Below are 24,873 nucleotides of genomic sequence, written 5' to 3' on the forward strand. Positions count from 1 at the left end.
TCATTTTGACACGCATGTGCACGCACGTTCTTAGTGAAGTGTCACATTCTCTGCCACTGTTATTCAGTTTTTAACTCCCACAGAGAGACAGACGTGTGTGTACACACACACACACACACACACACACACACACACACACACACACACACACACAGTGTTTCTCTAACATTTCAAGTCTAAATGAAGCATCTGTTGACCCTCATGATACACCCAGCAAACACAATTCAGCTCAGCATAGATTAATCAAATCTATTGAGATCCATTAAATTGGTGTGGTTGTGTGGAGGGGGTGTCATTATTTTGCTTCCTTGCACTGCAACTTCTCCCTAGAAGTCAGTGTCCTGGAAAAACGACCAAGAGCACAACATGCAAACCCCAAGAGGTGTAAAAGCAAAAACACCCTGCATAAATCTCTACAACTGTACAAATTTTACTTCTCTAAGGGTAATGTTAGTAGAAGGACTCAAACAAAAATGAACACTGCTTTCCAAAAAAACATTTGAGTGTGTCTGTAGTTTGCCACAGACCTGGATGTTCCACAAAACTTCCTGACCACTTTGTTCTTTGCCCACATGAGACAAAAATGCATAATCCTATGTTTGGAGGATAAAAGGCAATGCAGACCAACTCCAGAATCTCATCCCATTTGTGAAGGATGCTGTATGAAGCATCACAGTTTGGGGCTGCTTTGCTAACTCAGGTTCTGGATGCCGTTCAATTATTGAAGGAGTGAATTTAAAAAGGGTTTAAAGAAATTTCACATTAGACTGTTAGGGCTGTCAACTCAAACCACATGAAAGATGGATAAAAACTTGTAGATTCACTATCTACAAAATACATTGATGAAATATGAAAATTCAGATTTTGGAATGGCAAGGTCAGATACTGTGGGATGACCAGAAGATGGCTGTTCAACTGAGACATGGAAGTAAGACTGAAGGAGGACTTTAGGGAGGAATGATCCAAATGTTTGTTCTGTAAGACTCAAAAGTACCAAAAAGCATCTAGTAAAATCAATGCAGCTGAAGAAGCAAATAACAAAAAAAAATTCAAGTTTTTTCCAGAATTGGAAATGTCTGAAACAGTTTGATCAGACTTTAAATGAACCCTACCACTCCCCGCCATAAACTCCCTGTGATATCTGATTGCACACGTCTGAGAACAGCGCGGGTAATTGTCTGGAGAATTCACAGTGAGGAAGTGAACGTCACGTGTCCTGCCTCCTGCACAGACACTAACTTTGCCTTAGCCAAACGATTCAGTAGTATGAAGAGCAACTTTAAAATTTGTTAAAGTTTAAATTTGAAATGTTGTTGGTACAGTTACCTGCAGTCTAATAATTAAGGAATATTCCTAAACTGTTGGCCTGATCTACATACAAACATAATCTGATCTGCAGACGGTTATAAACCAGCTGTATGTGTTTCTGTTAACTGAGGGATCACAGTGAATTCTATATGTATTGGCTTGATCTAGGTTCCCTGGGAATTAACCTTAGTCTAATTGGAATTGTTCTTTGGCTGTGTTATTGCTAGCTCAGTGGATTCAGACTCTTAATGTTCACATTGAGGCTGCTAACTGCTGGTCATCAGGGAGCTCGGAGCTGGAAAACAATGAGTGGATGCGTCTGAAATGCTATGTGGGCTATGGCCCATGAACTGCACCAAACTGCTTGGGTGTGAGTTTGTCTGCATTTGTATCACAACAAGCCCCTTCACCTATCTTCTAAGTCTTTCATCTATGGAAATGGGACCGCCACACTCCTGTGAGCACTGCTGGGGTCTACATACACACAGCACAAACACAGTCACATTCAGACACATACTTGGTTTAGGGCCAGCCATTGAAGAGCAGGGAGGTTAAACAGCTGGCATCGGCTGTATCCGTTACACGGATTACCCAACACACACATGCATTCTGCCGCAACTGGCTTTGTGAGTTCACCTCATTTAACTGAATGGTGTCTTTATGAGGCATAGCAACATTCGAGCCACCTACTGCTCTAGTCTGGCCCTTTCTGTCCCGTGTCTAATGCCAGACTGGCGGTACTTGGTAGCACTTCAAATTCCTTAACAGAATGTTTTTGATTTGGTGATATTCAAGAATATGCCGTATTATAAGATTTTATTATGGTAGTAAAGACTCGTATTGAGGCTTATAAATGATCATATAAATACAGCTGGTGAACAGCTAGTCTTGGCTGGCCTACTAAGAGGTTTTAAAGCAAACAGTAATCATACACATGTATAATTGCAATTGAACTGTTATTGTTAAAACTAAAAGTTGAGGCTTAAACTAACAGTAAATAATCTGTAGGGTTTTTTTGGGGGTTTTTTGTTTTGTTTTTTGTTGTTGTTGTTGTTGTGGGTTTTTTTTTTTTTTTTTTTTGTGTGTGTGTGTTTTTTTTGTTTTTGTTTTTTGTTGTTGTTGTTGTTGTGGGTTTTTTTTTTTTTTTTTTGTGTGTGTGTGTTTTTTTTGTTTTTGTTTTTTGTTGTTGTTGTTGTTGTGGGTTTTTTTTTTTTTTTTTTTTGTGTGTGTGTGGTTTTTTTGTTTTTGTTTTTTTTTTAAAGCCAGAGAGACTTCTCAGTCTCTGAAGAAGTCACTTACCTGGATTATTGAGCATAAGAACAGGATATACACATGGTCCATTTTTGCATACTTTGTCTACCAACTCTATGTTGTGGTTTCTACTTTTTTACACTCTTTTAAAAGTGGAAAGATAATCTCTTCTCTCTCAACTGAAGAAAAAAATCAAGGCACATCATGAGATACAAGGCAGTGAAGTGAAACAGGGCATATAGGTGGTCAGGACAGGGTAGTGAGGACGGTGAGACTTGTTTCGATCCAAAAACATGTATGAAGATTTTGACACTTGTGATATAAAGTTACTTGGTTAGAGAGTCCATGTTGCAATATACTGGATGTATTATGAGTGCTATGAGTAAATGAAATGTGCCATATAAATAAACTTGCCATCGTTTGAAGGCTAGAATGACATCTCGGGTGACATTTTATATCTGGCAAATTAAGTTTAAATCTTAACCACTTGCTCTGCAGTGTGATGTATTAACCTTGTTCTGTCCTTGATCCTTTTCATTTCTTTCTTCTCTTGCTTTTTGCTACTTTCATTCGCCCCCTTTCTTTATATATCTCTACCTCACCTTCCTTCACTCTCATAATATACTTGTTGGTTGTTTGCTCTTCCTCTTTGTCTCTTTAACCATCTACTCCAACCCCGTGCCTTTCTTATATCCTCTACTGTCTAACTAACTCCTGCTCCTTCTCTCCCTCCCAGCCTGCAGATTTGGATGCCTGGGTAAGCAACACCACCATCGCTAGTGCCTGCTTCTTTTCTCTTTTTTTTTTTTTTTTTTTTTAAATCACGTTGTTTTTTTTCTTGCTCTTCCCTTCTTGCTCTCTCTCCTCTCACTCTCTCTCCTCTATTCAAATGTCATGTTTTCATTGTGCATTAAAGCGAAGCTGTGAGTATGCTGCCGCCACCATTCCACACAACAACACTTTGGGAGGTATTCAGCTAGAAAATTACACATCATCTGTGCTGCTGGCAGAGGTGATTTTACTCACAAACACATATATACACTCACATCCCTTAAGCGTCAGTGTAGAAAGGGAAAGCTCTGTGAGCACAGTATAGGGATTTACAGATGTGTTCCTTGGGAATACATGCGACTGTTAAGTTAGGATGAGATTAGATTGGATTACAATAAATGTGATGTCACTCAGCGTAAGAGTGTGCGTCTGCATGGTTGTACCCACCATATCAGCAAAAAGCAGGGAAGATCAGTAGATCAGTCAGGGAAGATGTTGTTGTTCCATCTGATCTATATCGCTCTCGCTAATGCACAACTCAGTACAGTAATCAGTCATCATTACACCATCTGTGTGTGTGTGTGTGCGCGTGTGTGTGCGTGTGTGTGCGTGTGTGTGCGTGTGTGTGTGTGTAATACAGTCTTTCTGTTTCAGTTCTCTATAAATCCAGGGCCCATGGTTGCCTTTTGCTGCGGCACCCGCAGCCACTTACATTGTGTTCATGCACCATGTCGTGTTCATACTGTTGTAGCACTGCTTCACTCATTACCCATATTGGTTAGATATAATTTGCATTCATAAATGCCCTTCATGAACACTAATTGGCATTCATTTTTAAAATGTAGACACACATACACATACCGTACGTTCACCTTTATAGATTACAGGTAGAGAGAATTCAACCATCTCATGCACAGCGTGCTCGTTTAGCTAACTCTTCTAAGGCTGATGCAACTTGACTATCTATATGCAATTAAGATTTTGCAGCTGTTTGGGTTTTTTAACTGCTGCATGATGAAACCTTTAACATATGTATGTAAACACTTGGGTCCTCAACCAGCTGGCAGGGTTTTTGGAGCAACAGTTGAATTTAAGCTCACCTTAGTTTTATTACTGTATAATGCCTGTGTTCTGAATATCATGTTCTCATAGAAAGAGCACCGTACCTTTTTATTGCTAAATGAGTCAGTGACTGTCCAAGCAAAACACTTTCTTGCTTTTATGTTCCAGGCCATGTTTGTTTATTCAATTCACTGTATCTTTCTTTTTCCATTTTAAATGTTGTGATCAGAGGTTCTTAAATTGGCTCAGTGAATAACATCCAGTAATATCACACACTGAGCTCAAGGCATGGCTAAACAACCCTGATCTGTAGTGTGCCTGCGTGACATTTGTGACATTGCTTCCTTACTTGCACAGTCCTTTTTCTTGCTTTTGTCACTTGTCTTTACACCTTTGCTACAGTTAACCACTGTATCTTCTTTTAAGATTATTTGAATCAGTATTTCTTATAAAGAAGTTATTTTCTGTCCTTTTTTTTTTTGTAATATGAAATAATATCGACTCACTTTAAATTCTCAAGTAGTTAAAAGAAGGTGACTCCATAACAGTTCTCCTTTACAACAAGCATTTTCTTTGCAGCCACCATGCATGGGTATTTCTGACTTAAAGCTGATTTAAAGCTCATTTTCAGTGTATCTTTTTGACGTCTGCCTCCTGTCCTCCTCTGCTTGCATGCTGCTACGTCATGGCCCAAACTATGGGTCTTCCTACAGCCAATCTGCCACCTCGCTGCCTGTCAAAACTTGGCTAAAGCCATTCACCTCATCTTAACGCCAGCGACGCCATGTCAGCCCCTGCCACAGCTGTCCCAGTCTCATGCTACCTGAATAGTTTTGTAAGTTTTGTTACAATGCATGGACATAACCTTAAATAGCTGTTTTGTTGTTAATTGTTGTGTGTTACTTTGTGATGTAGATGTGTATAATCATAGACTTTCATCAAACTATATAAATAAAGTAGTGTATAGATAAGAACACATACATGTTCCTGGAAAAATACATAACTATAAACTTGTGAAGGATACTTAGAAAGTTCTCCTTGTGCTATCTGTGTATCCCCCATATCTAAATGTGTTGTTAAAGGGCAGGTTTCTATGTTTTGTGTGCTCACTAGCAGTGAATAGATGGAGTGCCTTTTGTAGTCTGGCTTGCATTTTCTTGGTAAAAATCTGGAAAGTGTAACTTAAAAAAGTGTTAGTGTTTTTTGCCTGTGGCTCTTTTGCTCCAGCAATTCTACAACTGTGCAATATTATATCAGTATTGAGTTCTATATATTAGATCAGTTATGTACTCAGATTATGATTGCACGGTGGGCAAAACAGTTCCAGTGCAGTTCCAGTGCTAGTGAAACTAGACTCTGCAAGTACTTCCAAATACTGTACTCTGTAGCTACAGTAACAAGTGGCATATATATGTTGTCTGTCTTATTATTTGACAGGATTATTTTGTGATTTAAAAACTATTATTTTGCATGATGGTTACTGTGAGTAACCGTGTATTCCTACTTTGATTTACAGTGGGTGGACTGTGTAGTCAGAGTTGATATTTTGCTGTATTTTTCCAGTTCGGGGTTTTGCTGAAAGTCTTGAGGCTTTTAGCGCTACATTGCAGTCTTTAAATGAGCACACATTCAGTCCTAAATGGGTAAATGGCTTGTATTTGTATAGCGCTTTACTTAGTCCCTAAGGACCCCAAAGCGCTTCACACTACATTCAGTCATCCACCCATTCACACACAAAAATGCACAATACGATCCAAAATTGATGAGCCACACTTTATTTCTTTATTTTTTTCCAAAACATGGGAAGCTGGTGCAGTGATTAATTGAAATTTGCAGTAATACTTGGAAATACAGTATATGAGTCAAAGAAAAAGGTGTTTTTACATTTTCAACAAGCTTGAAAGTCAATATTTGGTGTGACCACCTTTATTCTTCAAACTGTCTGAGCTCTCTTACGCGGCTTTCTTGTCATTTCTTCAAGTAGTCTTTAGGAATAGTTCTTCAGACTTCTTGAAGGACATTCAAAGCTCTTCTTTGGATGTTTGCTGCCTTTTGTTCCATTCTCCCAAGATGTGCCACACTGCTTCACTTATGATTTTTATTATTTTATTGTGGGGCCTTTACCTTACAATATAAAGCACTTTCAGGTGACTCTTGTTGTGAATTGGTCCTATATAAATAGAATTGAATAATGTTGACTTTATGACTTTAGTGCATTGGCAGTGTGTTTGAGCTCATTTTATGCTGAAAATGAAGCAATCGCTAATCAGACACTTTGCAGATCTGAAGATGCTTTTCTGTGTTCAGAATTTGGACGAGATCCCTAACACCACTGGCTGAAATGCATCCCCAAACCATGTCTGTGTTTTACAGACTGCTCTACACACACTCTGTTGGACATCTCCTGACCTCAGCATACACAGTGACAACTATTTGAAACAAAAATCTGGATTCCTCACACTGTCAGACCTGTTGCCACTGATTTTCAGTCTAGTTCTTGTATATTTGGCAAACCTCTCTTTTCTTCCTGTTTTCCATCTTTAAGAATGGCTCCTTGGCAGCCACCTTTCCATTGAGACCATTTCTGATGAGACATCAGTGAGCAGTAGATGGATTAACCAAAGGTCCAAATGCATCACTCAGGACCTGTGTCAGGTCTTTGCTGGATTTTGTTTTCCTGTTTGTTAAGGACATGACTTTCAGATACTGTTCATCTGCTGTAGTTATTTCTTCAGGCCTTCTACTACATTTTGTTGTAGTTGTTGTTTTTCGCTCTGGTTTTGTCTTTTCTTGTCCTTTTTTCCTTTTTTAAGGATGCACCACCCACCATGCAAAAATATGCCAGGTTTTCAGCTCTTTGGGACTCACCTGTTGGTGCAAAAATACTATTTTTATGGCGATCAAGCTGTGTTATCATCAGTATCTTTCATAGATTCAACTGGAACATTCTGCTAGTAACAAAGTGCCTAAAGATATAATTTAAAATTGGTTCTTTGCTGAGTTGTCTGTCATGTGTTGGCACAACTCTAGTTTTTCTTTTTAAGTTGGGTACCTTTTCACACTTGAATGATTCATAGATTACTGTTAAGTGACAAACAAGTCAGGTACAAGGACTGGACTGAAACTCAGTGAAAAAGAAGCCAATGTCCAAAGAAGAAATCTAAAAAGACTTTCAGAAACTTGGAGACCTGAGACCATTTAAAAATGACAAAGTCTGGCAACTTGGAAGCAAAAGCTAAAGAAAGGTGCGTCTTGAATCATTTGCACACTATATGAAACCGGATCCCAAGACTACAATATTGATGTGACACAATAAACACTGACCAGTACCATCCAAGAATTTACACATGTATGTCATAAAACAAAGTGCTATGTCATTGACAGCTGGTCTTCACATGTCATTTAAAAAGTGGTATACTACTTATTCTTATTCTTTTTCCCTTTCCTTTCTCCCTCTCTCTTGCAGGCCCGAAACCTGGAGATGAAAGAAAGGGAGCTTGCTACTATATCTAGCTTCTATAGGGAGCAATTGGAAATACTGGAGAAAAAGGTAAAAGCCATGTCCTTATCTCATAAACATGACTGCTATTGCATATCAATATTGGCAACACTAACATTAGTATACTGTTTAAAACAAGAAGCCAAAACTCACCTGAATGGCTTTTCCATTTGTCCACTGGTTCCCTTGTTTTTCTGCTTTGTTTCTCCCCTCTGGAGAGGTTCCCTGATGGGTTTGTTAGAAAGATACAAGAATTTACATTTTTTAGATGTATAACAGCCGATCTCACTAATGAGATGAAAAACATCCTGTAGACTTGGAATGAAAAGACAACTTCACATATAAGGAATATCAAAACAAATCCTTAAGTGAGATACAGTATTACTCACTCTCCATAGAGATTAACATCTTGGTGGAATACAAGACACTGTTTCCTGTCTTGGAAATGCCAAGCCCACGTACCAGTGTCGGAATATGAATGTAAATGAATTAAAAGTTTCAGCAGGCAGATAAGAGGCGTGACTTTCTGTTGATGTGCCTGCACTCAAGAGGTTCCTCAGATAGCTGGAGTTGCCTAATGCAATGCACTGTGCTTTTCTGTTTTCTCATCACTGTATACCTTTGTTTTGTTTTTTAGTGCTTTAAAGGAATTGTGTGTTGTTTTCCCTCTACCTAATTTGCTTTTGATATTGTGCACAGTAAAAATCACTGCAATGGTGGTTTGATAAAGCTTTCTTTCAAAGTACCCAGTAAACTTTGTGAGGAGTAAGGCTGCACTGGCATAGGATTTTGGTTGATACTCTAAAGCATATGCAGATGCTGCAAGGACTGAAAGTAAATTTAGAAAGAACAATTCCAAATTAACACCGATGATAAAGTATAATGAAAAATTATGAATAATTAAATGTAAAGGAAACAGGGTTTGAATGGATGAGTGAATTTCTTTTCTGTTCATTATCTTTGTCATGTTTAATTTGACTGCTCATTTTAAACATGACAAAAGTTTTAAATAATCTCATGTGAGCCAAAAGGTCAGGCTGCTGTAAACGTTCGGCTTCCATCAGTGTTTTCAACTCTTGGATCTGTTTGATGCCAAAAAGAGAGATTTCCCTGGCCGTCTCTTGGCTGTGGGCAAAGCAACCTCACCCACATGTTCTGTCTGACTCAACAATTTGCTCTGCACAGGAAATGTATAATCAAACGTAGACGAATAGCAAACGTTTGATCATAAAGCAAGCTAGGGGGCGGCTCTGGCACAGAGGGTTGAGTGGGTCATCTACTAATTGGACAGTCAGTAGTTTGAGCCCCGAATCCCCCAGTCTGCATGTCAAAGTATCCTTGGGCAAGATGCATCCATCAGAGTGCGTCTAAATGTTGGGCAAAAGGCCTTAGGCATAGGAAAAAGCATTTTTATTAGTGGGTGCGTGGATGGGTAAATGAAGCTTTGTAGGAGTGCTCAGAATAAAAAAATTCCAATATTGTTTAAGCAATCATAAAAATCAAAGCAAAATATTGAATTTGCTTTATTTGTATTGTAGTTGTAAACATTTAAAGTAAGAGTCCCTATAAATAAAATGTGCAGTGAGATAATAGTCAGTCAATGTTATAGCACATTTCCCATATGTGCACTTATTAACAGGGACACGGGGACACAGGGATACAGCTTACGATTGAAAGATTAAGTCCACCATTATGTTCCACATTAAGCAAGTGATTAGTGTTAACTTTGCTATTGATGTTTTTGCTGTCCACTTCCATTTTCCAGATCTTATATCAGCTCCGACATCTAATTGAGGGACGGCTAATTCCAATAAAGAAGAGCAAAGCTTTTTTTCTTTGTCTACAGCTTGTTTACAAAAGCTCTTTGTCAGAAAACGATGACGTAAATACCCACAAGCACCTGCTTCCGCCTGGAGGCAATGAGGAGAACTCATAGAAAGTTGGCCTCAAAGAAACGGTAGCGAAATCAGCTTTTTTCAGATAGTTCATGAACTAAGGCCCAGTATAAGATAAGGGTTTTTCTGAAATGTGAATACTATAGTGTTACCATAGTAGACTAAAAAAGAAAGATGGAACTGGAAATTAGTCCAATAAACTTTAAGGTTACATTGACATAACCTGATAGCAAAATACACAATGGAAATACACAAGGAAATGAAAAGGTATCCGGTAGATGCAAATAACCTTACTCCAGTTTCCCTTCCCTTCATCAGTCCCGTTTCCCTCCTTAAATCCCAGCTTTCCCTCAGGTATTTGGTAGACACTCCTGGGGTCTTGACTCCCTTTCTGCGCCTCTACTCAGTCTCTCCCTCCCTGTAGCAAGACCCATCAGGCAGAGGGTTACTTTATCTACTCCCTAACACTCGCCTCCTTTAGGCCTGTGAGAAAACCTTTTACATAGGCAAGTTAAATGGGAGGGCCCCTGCACTCCGTGCAGCAAGCAACACGCGGTGCAATACTTGACGGAAGAGACTGATTGGCAGAAGAGTGCAGGATGGTCTATCTTTCTCCGCTTGCTGCTGCAGTCCCGTTTTCTATCTTTTTTTATTTCGCCCCTCACTTGCACACAGCTGACCTGCATTTGAATGAGGAAGCTAAAAAGCAGGGTACTGAGAGGGAGAGATAAAGAGGCTATATGGACTGTGCATTAAACAGACAGTCTATCCTGAGCCGGCATCCACCCTCCTCCTCCTTTTTCTTCATTTTCCAGTCTAGCACTCCATTCATCCAGTTCTCCTTTCAAGCTTCCTCTCCATTTCCTTTGCTATCTTTTTTCTTTTCACTCGCTCATACCTGGTGCAAATTCCAGTGGGGCTGAAATAAATGGCCACTTAAAAGTTGAATTGTGACTGACACAGGTTATATACATAAATGCAAAGCACAGGCTGAAACAGTAATGTGTCTCACTTGTGACACAACTGATTCAATCAAGTCTTTAAATGGCTTTCCATACTTTAGCCTTTGTACATTCTGTGAAGACATGTCAAATGTTAGAACTGAGAAATGTTATCAGTAACAGGATTGGGTATTGTTGCAGCTCAATGTAAAACAGAGAAATTGAAAAGAATCCAGCCTGTTATCGGCACACAGTTCAAAAAGCTATTATCCGCGATTGTATGGAGGTCCATTAGTACGCATGGCATGGGTAACTCGTGCACCCAAGGAGCAATTCTTGAGCTGCTTTCTCTTTTAGCATGACAGATGCAACAGGCATGATTTCAAATGCAAATTTCAGATTTAAATTTGGCTGATGCACAGCAGACTGACAATCTTCAGACCCGGCTAGGTCTGCAGGGCTTTATTTATTGGTTCATTGTATTATTTATCTCTAATTTTATTTTACATTGCAAATGGAGTTAGCCAAAGGTTGGAAAGGCTGTAAAAAAAAATAAAAATAAAATAAAATAAAGGACAATCCACTGGTAATCTGTGTGTGGCGTTCCACTGAATCAACATTTTACTTTGGCTTAGCGTCAGATTTTTCTAACAGGTTAATAATGGTGTATATAACTGTGCGCACACTGTGTGTGTGCCAGTGTGAGAATACACACAAGCAAGCTCTAGTGTCCAGTTTGCCTTAGGGATGAATGATGATAACAGGCTGTAATGTTTGTCTAAGGGCTGCGGAGACTGTTTGAATTCACTCCTGACACGAATGTGAAAACGGTGTGTGCATGTTTGTGTGCAGGAGTTTGTAGATTTGTGGGCTCTGACAGGTTTGCGCGCATGCTGTCATATCAGAAATAATTGTGGACAATCCATTGCACAACTTCCACACATACATGTTGTGTATATACAAAACAACACACAAACGCTGCAACGCCGGCTGAACATACCAGTGCATCTTCTAATTCTGCTCCTTCCCAAATCTCCTTCCCTCCTCCTCTATTTTTTGGATGCCTCCCTAATCTCTCAACAGTGTAGAGGTAGTGTATATCTGTCTTCCTGTGGAAATATACCCTGTGACTCTGTAAACAAGCCTCACTTTAAAATTCACCTCTTTTAATCCCTTCTACCTCCCCTTTTGTCGACTGCTTCCTCAAAAAGAAAATTAATCCTCCTCCGTCCAAGCACGGCGCATGAAACAACCCCTCCCTCGAAATCCTGACATCAGCCCATCTCAGTCCACAGCTCCTGGAGGGTGTTCAGACAAGTGTACGCTCAAGGATCATCTGAACACAACAATTCAAGTAGAAACACAGATTTAGTCACACACCTGCATGTATGCAAGCTAATACACAACCACTAATCCCCTCCGTGAACCTTTCCAGCAACCCCAAAACCTTGCCTTCCCCCACTGAGGGCTGTCATCCCCTCTTTCTGCTTCTCCATATAGGGCTTTTGTCCCCATGGGTGGAAATGACTTGGAAGATCTCAGTGTGTGTATGCCAGTGATAGAGCTACCTCCTCTCTGTAGTCACGAGAGCTGAGCTAGGGCTATTCCTTGGGGTTTGTTCTTGATTAGACACAAAATAACGTGTGTGTGTGTGTGTGTGTGTGTGTGTGTGTGTGGTGTGTGTGTGTGTGTGTGTGTGTGTGTGTACACAACCACTGAACAGCATCACAGCCCCCCAAAGTTTCTGTTGGATTAGCTGTACCTCCCTAGCTTATTCACATATGTTGATTCTCTTGGTTTTTCCTTTGGTTTGTGTGGAGAAAAACAGACAAGATGTTCAAATGAAGCATGAAAGGCTCCAAATTGGAAAATTCCTGACAATCTCTGAAGAGCACACAGTTTGCAGGGGTAAAATATAGTGTTTCAAAGTATGTTTTACAAGCAGTGACGGCATAACTAGTGAAAAAGTTTGTTTTCATTGCAGGTTTCTGTGATTTTTTTTTATTTTATTTTATTTTTTTTATTTATTTTTTTGCATCACTCAGTCACCTATCAACCACTGCCTTACCTCTCTGAAACCTTTTAAGATCGAGCTTTCGTTTAGGATTTGCCAAAAAATGACCCCTTTTGACAGCAAACATTTCGACACAGTCTGTATTTATAAAACAGGCATATTAAAGTCTGCAGTCCCTTTAAGGAAGGTCCTGCTATTGTGCATCTGTTTTATTGAGTTGACTTGGACACTTGATGGAGATGAGCTCTACCAGTGCTGTCCTCACTGTTACAAGTTAAAATGTTTGCTACAAAAAAGGTTCATTGTCAGCAACAAGTTCACTTTACCTTTAAACCATCTACTTGCTGCTTCTCTTTCTGGTGCCCAGCTCTCTTTGTCCTGCATAATCAGAGGCACCCATGGGTTTAAGCCCCTGTGGAGACATCATTTTTTTTATTTATTTTTTTATCTTGGCTCAAACACTTGATGTCCCACAAGGGAACCATAAACTTTCAAGTTTCAGCTCAGCCTTCCTCGGAGTCTGTCCATTGAGCCCATTGACCTGAGGCTAAGGGCTAAGCCACTAATGGGAGACTAAGTTCTTACCACAATATTCCCAAAGGGTGAACCAAAGTAGTAGCTTCACTCCAGCAAAAAATGAGTCTTTAATGTCCATGAATTCAGGGACTGGTTGCTAGTACTGTCAGATTATGGCATTTATTAGTGATGGTTTATGCTTAGTAGATTAATAAAACATCTGAGCAGAAGTTCAGAGGTCTGAAAATGTCTCTTCTTTCAAAAGTACAGGATGGTGGTATGAAATATGCTTGACTTGAAACCTTTGAGTTGGAGTTATTACTCCCCCATCCCTGTCAAGGTATGGTATTTAAACCTAGTCATATACTGGCAAAGGAGAGACATGGCGACAAGAGGAGTCTAATCCTGAGTTCTGTCCTGGATAATCCAATATAGCACAGCTAGGAAGCATAACTGGCAGTCATACACCTGGGGATGTTTGGCATTTTCACATTTTGAGTTATTGTGCAGCCCAAACATAAACTCAGGCAGATAGGGGAGGTAAAGTGTAGCTACATTTACATTAGCATGTTTATGCACCTCTGCATTGTCCACATTTCTGTCTTAGCGACTGTTAGGTGTGTTTGAAAATGTTGTGGTTGGAAAAGGAAATTTATGTGCTGAATTGATTTATTATCATATTTATAATGGATCTTTTTGAATCCCATATAAAAGGTGATTCTTGTCTAAATCTGGTGCCTACAGCTTCACTACTTCATCAAAGTTGGTGCTGATTTGAAATATCCTCCTCCTTACAAGACTTATGACTCCTTTTTTCCATCTTTTCTTTAAAGAACAGGGATGAAGATAATGGAGAAGCAGATTATTACACCGTAGTGAATACTAAAAGATAGGATTAAGGAAAAGATGCCTATGACATTACTTGATTCAGTTCCAACACCAGACATTCAGATCAGAAATTGCATGTCTGCACATCAGCTTGAAATAATGAGATGAGAAAATGACTAGGGGGCACTGGAGGAGTAGAGGACTAGGGATTGTGGGGGAGGTTTGTGTTTGATCCCATCTCTTCTCTACTCCATCACTTCAATTATCTTCCTCTCCTATCACCCAGTCTTTTGGGAATATGGGGAATAATTAAGTAAAAGCCGGAGCACCGCGGTTATTGGTTTAAAATGGCGATTACTGCTCACTGAATGCGTACGAGAGGTTTGGCTACAGAGATTTGCTTTGTGTTTGGGGTATTCTAGACAAACTGTATTTCAGAGGTTTCGACGCAAAGCCTGCCAGGTGATCCTACGTCTTACTGAGATGATGATTTTAAATGTACTCGAGACTTTTTCCCACACAAGCACACACGGGAAAGTTCCTCAACATAACTGATAGAGGTCCATATAAGTATGCAGATATCCAGTCATTTAACAGATTGTATATTAACAGCTGCCTGGTTCGAAGGAATGTGTGTGTCCATTTGAATCCCTGTGAAAACAGAGCAGGAAGATGTGCATAAAACGTCTGTGAAAGGCAACTTGGGGTTGTTTTCTATTAACTTTCTGCTATTTCCTGCTCATTTAGACCACGATGCTGTACAGTTAGCACTGTGACCACTGATTACAAAGGCGTACTCTATGCGACCTGGCTCTAGTTACAAGATCAATTTGTGATGTAACTTTATTTAAATGCCACAGTTTGTCACATGAGAGAAAGAAAAACACGAAGTACTAACAGACTATCAACATTCAGATTTGTAAGCAGGCTGTAAAATTCAAAGGTCACTAATTTAATGAATGTGACATTTTCCAATGTTGTTTTATGCATTTTTCTTATCGTTGCTGGCTTTTAAAGCTTGTACTAAATTGGAAAAGGTAGTTGTAATTGTGGTAAAATTATGTAGATTATAATTCATGGCACTTGATTTGGGGACTTTAATGTAGTCTGTTTTGATTTTTCTGTTTTGTAATTGTGTGATCTGAACATTAAGTTATACTAAGCCTTGGAAACAAGTTCTAGTATCATTAAATGCAGCCTCCGTAGAAGCTTTTTTTTGAGCCATGAAACACTGTTGAATTCATTCTCGTATTTCTTACTTTGTCTATTTGCCTGCAGAGTTTTGAAAACTACAAGGAGACGGCTGAACAGTACAACCAGGCAGCTACTAAAGCTGAGGCTCGAATCCGGTAAATATTCTGTATTATCTTTGTAACACTGTTTTGGTCAAAGAACCTGCTACACTGCTACTTGCTTGCTTACTCAGTATTTATTTTTCACTCATTTCATTTCTAGATTGTTTTTTGCTATTTTGCATCAGGGTTTTTTTTTAAATACACCTTTAAATGATCTACTGAGATTCACATCTGATTTCTTTGCTCTATGCTAGCCCTCCAAATGGAAGATGCACTGGGAAGTTGTCAGAAAGCAGATGTGCTTGTGTAAAGGTGTAAAGGCTATTTGCGACATTGGTATGCTGTTAATGTGAACACTAGACTCCCTGCTGCTTGGCACTTATCCACACATAGTGGAGAGGCTGGGTGATAATTTGCTATTATCACTTCATGTTGCCTCCATAATATTATTGTGACAAAAAATCTCTAATTACCATATCAATTGATATTCCTCTCTTGATAATAAGGTAATGTTTCCTGTTTTAAAATACGTGGGAATATACATGGATTTTTTTAAATTAAAAAAATGGATCCTTAATTTTGTATTAGCTTTAAATCACAGGCCATTTTTACCATTTTACCTTTACGATGGATGAATATCAGAACAAAACAATGTCTAGATATTGCTGCGAGATGTTGTCTTTACTTTTCAGTTCTAGATTTGGCACAGTGAATAAAGTAAACATATCTTTTCATACCTTTTATGTTTGCTTTTCTTGCCTTTGTTTAAGCTTCTCGGTTGTTTCTTTGAAATCTCACTTTCATGTGTTACTGTACTGTGAAAAAATACAACTGAATTTCTTTTTCTTTTTGGGCTGCATCTAACACTGAATTTTCATAATCAAATGAAGATGGGAATATTTAGCGTGGTACAAAGTTAATTCTGAGGCCCTGGGACCATTGGAGAGTGGCTAGGGGAAAAAAAATCACTGTTAATCCAGACAGGCGCACACATTATCCTCAAAGCTTTTAGGAGTTGTTCTCTGATCTGATGGTCTACAAGTAGAGCTGTTTGGAAGCAGGAGTCCTTCACATGAATAGAATTCCAGTTTGAATTATTTGAAGGCATTTAAATGTTGAAGATTACACATGTTTCTACTATGAATACCTGACTGATGTGTAGATTTGTACAATGACATAGGCTCATTTCCACTTGCAACTGTTAGGTATGGGGTTAGACTCCCGTTTGCCTTCAAAACTGACTTAGTCCTTCATGGCATAGATTCAACAAGGTGCTGGAAACATTCCTCAAAGATTTTGGTCCATATTGACAGCGTCAGTCATATCATGCATATGCTGCAGATTTATTGGCTACGCATCCATGATTCAAATCTCGCGTTCAACCACATCCCAAAGGTGCTCTATTGGATTAAGTACAGTGATCTTATTGTTATGTTCAAGAAACCAGTTTGAGATGGTCTGAGCTTTGTGACATGTGTTACCTGCCGGAAGCAGTCACCAGAGGATGTGTGCACGGTGGTCATAAAAAGGGGTCAACAATAATACTCAAGTAGGTTGTGGCATTTAAACAATGCTCAGCTACTAGGAAACCTAACGAAAATATCTTCCCACCATTAAACTAACAACAGCAACCTGAATTATACCAGTTTAATGGTATGTTTTCAAGTAGTGTAGGAGATCAATCAGTCTTTTTGAATCTTTTGTAACCTGGATTTGTAGCCTCAATTTACCAGTTGTCAGCTGACAGGAGTGGCACCCAGTGTGGTCTTCTGGTGCTGTACCTCATCTGCTTCACGGTTGTGATGGATTGTGGATTTAGAGATGCTCTTCGGAAGATGTTGGTTGTCAGACGTGTTTTGTTTTGTTGTATTTTTAGTTACTGTTGCCCTTCTGTTAGCTATAAGCAGTCTGGCCATTATCCTCTGACCTCTGACACAAAACATTTTGGTCCACAGAACAGAAACTCCCTGGTAATATTCTCTTTTTTAGATCAACCCTAGAAATGGTTGTGCAAGAAAATCCAGGTTGATCAGCAGTTTCTGAAATACTCAGACCAGGCTGTCTGGCACCAACAGCTATGTCAAATTCAAAGTCTCTTAAATCACCTTTCTTCCTCATTCATTCAAACTTTAACAGGTCATCCTGCCTGCCTGCCTGCCTGCCTGCCTACATGCATTGACTTGCTGACGACTGTCTGATGAGATATTTGCGTTAATCGGCAGTCAAGCAGATGTACCTAAAAAGTTGCCAGTGAATGTATTTATCTACAATATCAGAAACATCTACTCTGTTTCATCACGGCTTCTTCTGCATATGTGCAGATCAATGGATTGCGTCTGCTGGAGAGATTTCCCAAAGCAGATATTTATAATGCATTCCATAAATGAAGAGCCTAATCAGCGGGTCCCTCCAGCCTGACGCTTCCATCGGTTTTTCAATCTCATTTCTAATTTATCTCACTCTGGCTAATTAGACATTTGTGTTAACAAGCAGTTCAACAGGTATACCCAGCAAAGTGGCTGATAAGTGTGCATTAATGTAGCACATTGGAACTTCTCTGTCCGCACACGTTTTTGTTTTTGTGGTGGGGGGATGGGATCGTGACGGTCTCTAATAGCCACCAGCCTGGTCTGCTCCAAGGCAAACAGAAATGCTGTGACTTTGCTAGACACAGTGGTGCTCTCCTGGGACAACAGTGATTTCAGTCCTGTCAAAAAAATCATGTCAGTTTGATTCAACACTGAGCCACCACCACCACACCTGCACTGCCAGAGCATCTGAGCATTTCTAATTTATGCCCCTCCATAATACTTGTTCTCACTTCTTTCCAATTTTTTGTCAGAGAGCTGTTTTCCTTTTGGTTTCCATTAACACATACTTTTCGGTCTGTACCCTGATGTCTTTTTGTACATAATTATAATAAACGTGTAAAAACGGACCATTAACAAGACAAAATTGTAATTTAGGAGGTGCCAGTATCAGGGTTTTACAGAAGCAGTGCTAAAATGATAACCCTACTACAGAACAGTTCAAGTCTTTGAACTGTTCTGTAATAAGTTGGTTTTATTATTGAGTAAACATTCTTTCTTCTTCCACTTTGTTTCCAGTGTGCACATACTTAATGATTACTATCATTTAATGGATCAGTCTGAAACCTGGAACCTGGATAGTAAAGGTAGAGCAAGTTTGTGACGAAAGTCATTAGTGGGTGGTTGGTTAGTGTAATGGCACCAAACCTTCTACAGTGTTGTTTGTATTTGAATGCAGCTGTCATTTCCTACATTGAAAATTATTTATTTGTCATCATTGTCACCATTTTCTGTTACCTTGAAGAGAAAATATTCAAATTTCCATCTCCTTTACAATAATGTATTTCCATACAGCTTTTATACTTTACCTTTGTAGTACTAGTTGTTGTGTTTATTGTTACGTTGTATAGAGCAGTAGCACACAGTTTATTTCACATTTAGAAACGGCAGAAAGAAAAAGTTGCTTGGTCTCTTTTCTGGCTTTGTACTGGCAGTGACCTCATCCACAACATTGCCATTTTCTTGCACCTGGTCCACTGAATTCAGCGGCAAACAATTCAAGTCTAAAATTTCGTCCAAATGATTACATTAGCAGGGATTTGCTATTGTCTACGGCTGCATGGAAGAGGTTAGGAGATCACTTCAGCACAAGTTTGCCAAAGGCATAGCATTTAGTCCCACCACAATGTGTTTCTATTGCTTTTTTTCAGTGCGGCACACAAACTTTCACTCCTTTTCCGCCTTTCTATCTCTGCCACCAATACAGGCACACTTTGTATTCAGGCAGCCATGTGCTCATCATGTTCTGTCAGCATTTGGGCAGTGTTTCATTGTGCTGTGGTCACGCTGTCGTTTCACACTACACTGACCACCCAGTAATTATTCTATTTACCCACCGCTGAAAGGAGGGGCGAGCACTCGGGGATTCAGCACTGTCTAACATGCTATGTAGTTACAATATGTCTTCTTTTCTTTTTTTCTTTCTTTTTTAGGGAAGGTCTGTGTCTCTGATTTAGCATCTCTCCATCTTATTGTAACAGTTTCCTAATTTTAAAATGAAGCCTGGATAGCTGACTCCTTAAAGTCTGTTTTAGTACAATTAATAGCAGAGCAGGACACCTGTGCACCGGATTGACCACACCAACTTTTCATCTCAATGCAGTTTAAACATAGATAGCCTCACATGGCTATAAAATGGACTGCAGTTTTTAGCACTTTTCATGTCTCTTTTTTAGCCCTTGAGGTTGCTACTTGATCACGAGTTATTTACCTACACTAGTAACCATGGCTACCTGATGGAAAGATTTGGGCGAACCACAGAGCCCTATAAATACACTTAGGGAGGCTGAAATCAGGAACAGTAGTCTAGAGAAGTTAAGAACACCACCATTTCCCTTGTTTATTGACTTGTTCAGCCGTACCATTTTTTTCTTTCTGGTTCTCAGCTTTGATTCTAGGAATGACCCCAAATAGTTTAAGTGCAAACGCTAATGCTAAAAGCAGCCTCTCAGACTTGAGGTGGCTACTTTCATAAAAGCAGAGCAAAAAGATGGAAGCCCCTGAGATGTTGACTGTAAAACATTATTCTCATGTGGCGACATAGCGAACGGTAAAATGTTATCCAGTGTCATCTTCTACTTGCTTTGCCCAACAACATGAGGTTATTTAGAGGAGTTAATCCATTAGCCTTGCCTTGGGGTATCTGACTACCCATATTCCCTCAAAATGCTTTTCTGTAGAGACCCACAACATTGCAGTCAAGCTTACCTTAAGATCTAAAAATCCATTAATCCTCTTAAAAAAAACTTGTTACTCTCAAAGTGTTAGCAAAGACAGAACCTTTGCAAACCTCAGGTGGATGTCTGGATTCATCATAAAGTAACTGCTCACAGTTTGTAGTTAGAACAAACTCAGATGAAAGCATGCTTTTATCTACTTTATTCTGTATATGCTCTCTGTGTGTGTGTGTGTGTCTTCCATGTCCAATTAATGAAACAGACAGGTAGCTTACTGTAAGGATCTCTGTGCCGTCCAAAGCAATAGACTGCTAGTCATTACACGAGACAGGACCTGTCGGCGCCTTGAACCTTGTAATCGGAAGGTTGCCGGTTCGAGCCCCGGCTCGGACAGTCTCGGTCGTTGTGTCCTTGGGCAAGACACTTCACCCGTTGCCTACTGGTGGTGGTCAGAGGGCCCGGTGGCGCCAGTGTCCGGCAGCCTCGCCTCTGTCAGTGCGCCCCAGGGTGGCTGTGGCTACAATGTAGCTTGCCATCACGTGTGTGTGAATGGGTGGATGACTGGATATGTAAAGGGCTTTGGGGTCCTTAGGGACTAGTAAAAAAGCGCTATATAAATACAGGCCATTTACCATTTACCATTTGAACCGGCAGAGATTTACCATGAGGACAGAAGGCTGCAGTCACTTAGACACTCTGCCTTTTTGACTGCCTCTAAAAGCATATGAAGAAACACAATTGTACAAGTTTACAGGACTCATTTATTAATGGAGTAAATTAGATAGGTGAGGTTTTAGACAGGTTTATCTTAACAACTCTTGTCATTCCAACCATTAGGGTAATAGTTACACCATTACATTTATTCACATTTCTTGAGGTCTTCAGGGATCAACTCATATGCCAGAAACTCAGAGGAGCAGATTACCCCTAAATTAAATGTGCATATTTTTCTACTGGTTAGTGTTAGTTCTGTCTAACTGTCTAGACTGTTTTGATAAAACTTGCCCAGGAAATATTTTCTATCTGCCGAATTGGACCCACCACGTGTGTCACTACAGAAGAAACATCCCTCTACCTGTTACTGTAGGGCCAGCTGATGATGGACACAATACAATTTTATTAACTATATAGAATATAGTTTCAAAATAAGAATGAGAAGATGAAGAGTAATTGTTGCAATATTAATAGTAATAGTGCATTGATTTAAATGATTTTCTGCTTGATATGATGAGCAGAATTTCAGCACAGGCCCTTTGTGGAGTGACTAGGTATGTAAGCATACAGTATAGTCAATAACCTGATGTGTGTGTTTAATAAGCAAAGATGTGTATTAGAGTTAAGTTAATGTGATCTTTGGCATATTGATATTAAAGTGCATTTTTTTTTTTTTGGCCTAAAAATTCCTGTATGTAGGGGAAAAAAAACTATCCATCCATCCATCCATTCACTTCCGCTTATCCTTTTCAGGGTTGCGGGGGGCGCTGGAGCCTATCCCAGCTGTCATAGGGCGAGAGGCGGGGTACACCCTGGACAGGTCGCCAGTCTGTCGCAGGGCCAACACACAGGGACAAACAACCATTTGCACTCACATTCATTCGCACATTCACACCTAGTGACAATTTGGATTGTCCAATTAACCTGTCCCCACAAGCTGCATGTCTTTGGACGGTGGGAGGAAGCCGGAGTACCCGGAGGGAACCCACGCAAACACGGGGAGAACATGCAAACTCCACACAGAAAGACCCCGGCCTGATGTTGGAATTGAACTCAGGACCTTCTTGCTGTGCGGCAACAGTGCTAACCACCGTGCTGCCTAGAAAAAAACTAACAAGGCAAAAATCTCATTGATATCAGTATCATTTTTGGGGGGGGAGCATTGGGACCTTGCATAAGAACATGCTGAACCAGCAAATTATTTAATGATCTAAAGATTACCTGGTGCTAATGGAAGGGGAACAAAGAGCATGTCGCCTCACTGAGAGGCAAATTATGAAATCATGTTCTAGATTGTATTTTACCGTGCAGAAATAATATGCTCAGGCTTTGATGCGATTTGTATTCTGTGCTTAAAAGCTACACTGTTTTTAAGGGGAAGTGTAGTTGTTAAAAGAAAAGGACAAATGATACGGCACCAAACTGGAATTGAAACTGTTGATAGAAGGGAGAGTGATGGAAGGCGATAGCAGTCCCCTATCATTCCTAACTCGAGTGAGTCGTCCAAGCGCAAGTTTTCCTGATTGAAAAGTTATCAGTGATGAGATGTCACACAAACACACGTGCACATGCGCCTCTTATCTTGTTCCCGCATGTCACCTGTTTTAATGAAACACTGTCCTTATCCACTCCCATCTCTCTCTCCCTGTATTCCCACAAAGAGGTTGGCGGGGATCAATCAGCCAGGCCAACAGAGTGCGAATTTTTTATCCTACGTCCTTATCTGCCTTCAGCATTTCATCTGTCAGCATATGAAGATAAAGGGAGAGTTCTGTCTGTCTTCAGTCTTTGGGTTGTTCTAGATTTGAGATGAAGACTTTGTGTGTTCGCAGGAGTTGAGATTAAACTTGGTAAAGTTTTGGGCTGGTGTCATATCGTGTGAAGTGAGCTTAGGACTTAAGGATTGCTGCACACTTTGCAAAGGTAGGATAAGTGATTATTGTGACTACCAGAATAATCAAAGTTACTGAATTTAGTCAGGCATTAGACACCTCACAAGCTGTAGCTAAGTCTGCAGCTCTAATTTGATGTGATCTCAAAGTAAGATTTCTGCCGAACCACAATGTTGCGAGTGTTATCCATATGGCAGTTTAATAAAAGCTTGACAAAGCCTCCAACAATACACGATGCATGCTCTGCCATTTCTTTTGATCTCACCCCAGCCATGACATCTTTGATCCTCTCTTCTCTTCCTCTCCACTCAGCGTAATATTAAAAACCAAAAGTACAATGCCTTGGCTGCTTCTTTAAATGAAACCAAATCCTTGTCATCATGCATTAATAACCATTCACACACATCACACACACGCACAAACACAAGCAGTACCATCTCAGACACAGAGAACAATAAAAAGCGGTGTCCTTATGATCTTCTCTTTTTCTTCTTATTGCCTAATTCCCCAGTGTCATGCTTTGCAGCAGACCAGAACTTGAGCTTTCTTCATAAAAGCCGCACACTGCCAAGGTGAGACAAAAAATAATGAGAAACTTTAACGATTTGAGCCTAATCTTTCCCCCTCAGTGCTGCACGTATTTATGCAAAACGTCACAGACAGAAAGCAATTGGAGTGTTATTTTGCTTCTTTTTCCCTGCAAAAGTTGGCTATCAGACTAGCTTTTTTTTTTTAATAAGAGCTCACCTTTAATTTCAGTCAAACAAGGCAGTTGGTGCAGATTAGCAGAGGCAATTTTCTGCTTCAGATTCCATTATTAAAACACATGCTATCAAAAAGTTCCTCTTGTTGAATAGAAAAAAAGGATGATTTTCTTTTCTTGGGTTTGGATTAAGACCTTGTGGTTATTGTTGCTGTTATCTGCTATTCTTGGGGAGGAATTCACAATGCCGACCAGCTCTCGAGATGCTCTCAAGTTAAACACCAGCCAATCTTATAATGTAATCAGGTGATTGAAAGCCCAAGCTGCTGATTTTTACCACAATAGCATAATTTACATTTTCTGTGCAATAGTACGAATACCTAGAAGCTGACCATTTCTGTCCCCACACATCAACATCTCTGTACCAAATTAATGTGGAATGGTCACATCACATAAAAGATTTACCCTTCTTCCTCGGCGCCGACTGGCACGGCACCACATGATGTGGCAGAGGTTAAATGCAGATTATGATGATTGCTACTGGGCTACTGTTCGTCCATGCACGCTGCAAGGGCTATTTGTCATTTAATACATCACTGTCACATTCTCTCTCCTGCTCTCTCTCTCTCCCCCTTCTCTCTCCCAGGTTGCATTCACTTCTCTTTTCATGAATATTCTCTCCACCAGTGATTTATTTAATCCTGTCGCTCTACCCTCCACTGCACACGGAAGCGCACACACACACACAGAGCCACAGACACTGGGACTACACAATACACATACCAGTGCAGAGAAACTTCTCCCGCAGTCTTGTTTGTGCACACGGTTTATCTCATGGACACACATGCAGTGCATTCACAAGGTACAGATCAACACACGCACGCACGCACGCGCGCACACACACACACACATGCACTCAGGCTTATTGTGTGTATTTGTCAGTGAAGGCAGGGACTGCTGAGCTCATTCATATGTAAAGGATGCATGATTCCGTAATTGCTTTCTGCGGTGGCATGACTGCAGTTCTGTATGTGTGTGTGTGCACATGCATGATCGTGCACATGAATACCAAGTGGTCAGCTTCCCAAAAAATAAAAGGCATGCCCCATCATGTCAGATGGTTTATTTGAAGTGATGGAAAACGTGCCTCCTTATCAAACTTAGAATTTCTGTTCTGTCTCTTATTTTAAAGGCAGAAAAACTACCATCATATATGACATCATGAGGTAGATTAGACATTTATAGTATGTTAAGCTGTGATGATTGAGATAGTTTAGCTGGGGTCTGTACCCAAGAAAAGTTTGGATTATAAATACCTACAGTAGGTCTTGTTTGGAGTCACAGAGCAGAGAGAATTCCTATTTTAGTCTATTCTGTTCTGTTTTACTCTGTTCTATTCTAGTTCAGGCTTAAAGTTCA

At 39.9% G+C, this 24,873-nt stretch overlaps 1 protein-coding gene across 7 annotated transcripts in view; it reads left to right on the top strand.

Annotated features, from left to right (window-relative positions):
- Nucleotides 1-24,873, top strand: part of chchd6b (coiled-coil-helix-coiled-coil-helix domain containing 6b) — a 52,387-nt gene that overhangs the window by 13,013 nt on the left and 14,501 nt on the right. For 2 of the 7 annotated variants that reach the window (XM_026168463.2, XM_080301384.1), the window contains exons 5-7: nucleotides 3,296-3,316; nucleotides 7,859-7,942; nucleotides 15,364-15,434. In XM_026168463.2, the coding sequence (XP_026024248.1) occupies nucleotides 3,296-3,316; nucleotides 7,859-7,942; nucleotides 15,364-15,434 (176 nt within the window). Of the gene's footprint in view, nucleotides 1-3,295; nucleotides 3,317-3,475; nucleotides 3,572-5,105; nucleotides 5,228-7,858; nucleotides 7,943-15,363; nucleotides 15,435-15,634; nucleotides 16,228-24,873 lie in introns of those variants that run through there. The other 5 variants (XM_026168465.2, XM_080301385.1, XR_013909053.1 and 2 more) reach the window with 4 other exon arrangements.

This window comes from Astatotilapia calliptera, chromosome 5 (genome assembly GCF_964374335.1).
Source record: "Astatotilapia calliptera chromosome 5, fAstCal68.1, whole genome shotgun sequence".
Taxonomy (NCBI): domain Eukaryota; kingdom Metazoa; phylum Chordata; class Actinopteri; order Cichliformes; family Cichlidae; genus Astatotilapia; species Astatotilapia calliptera.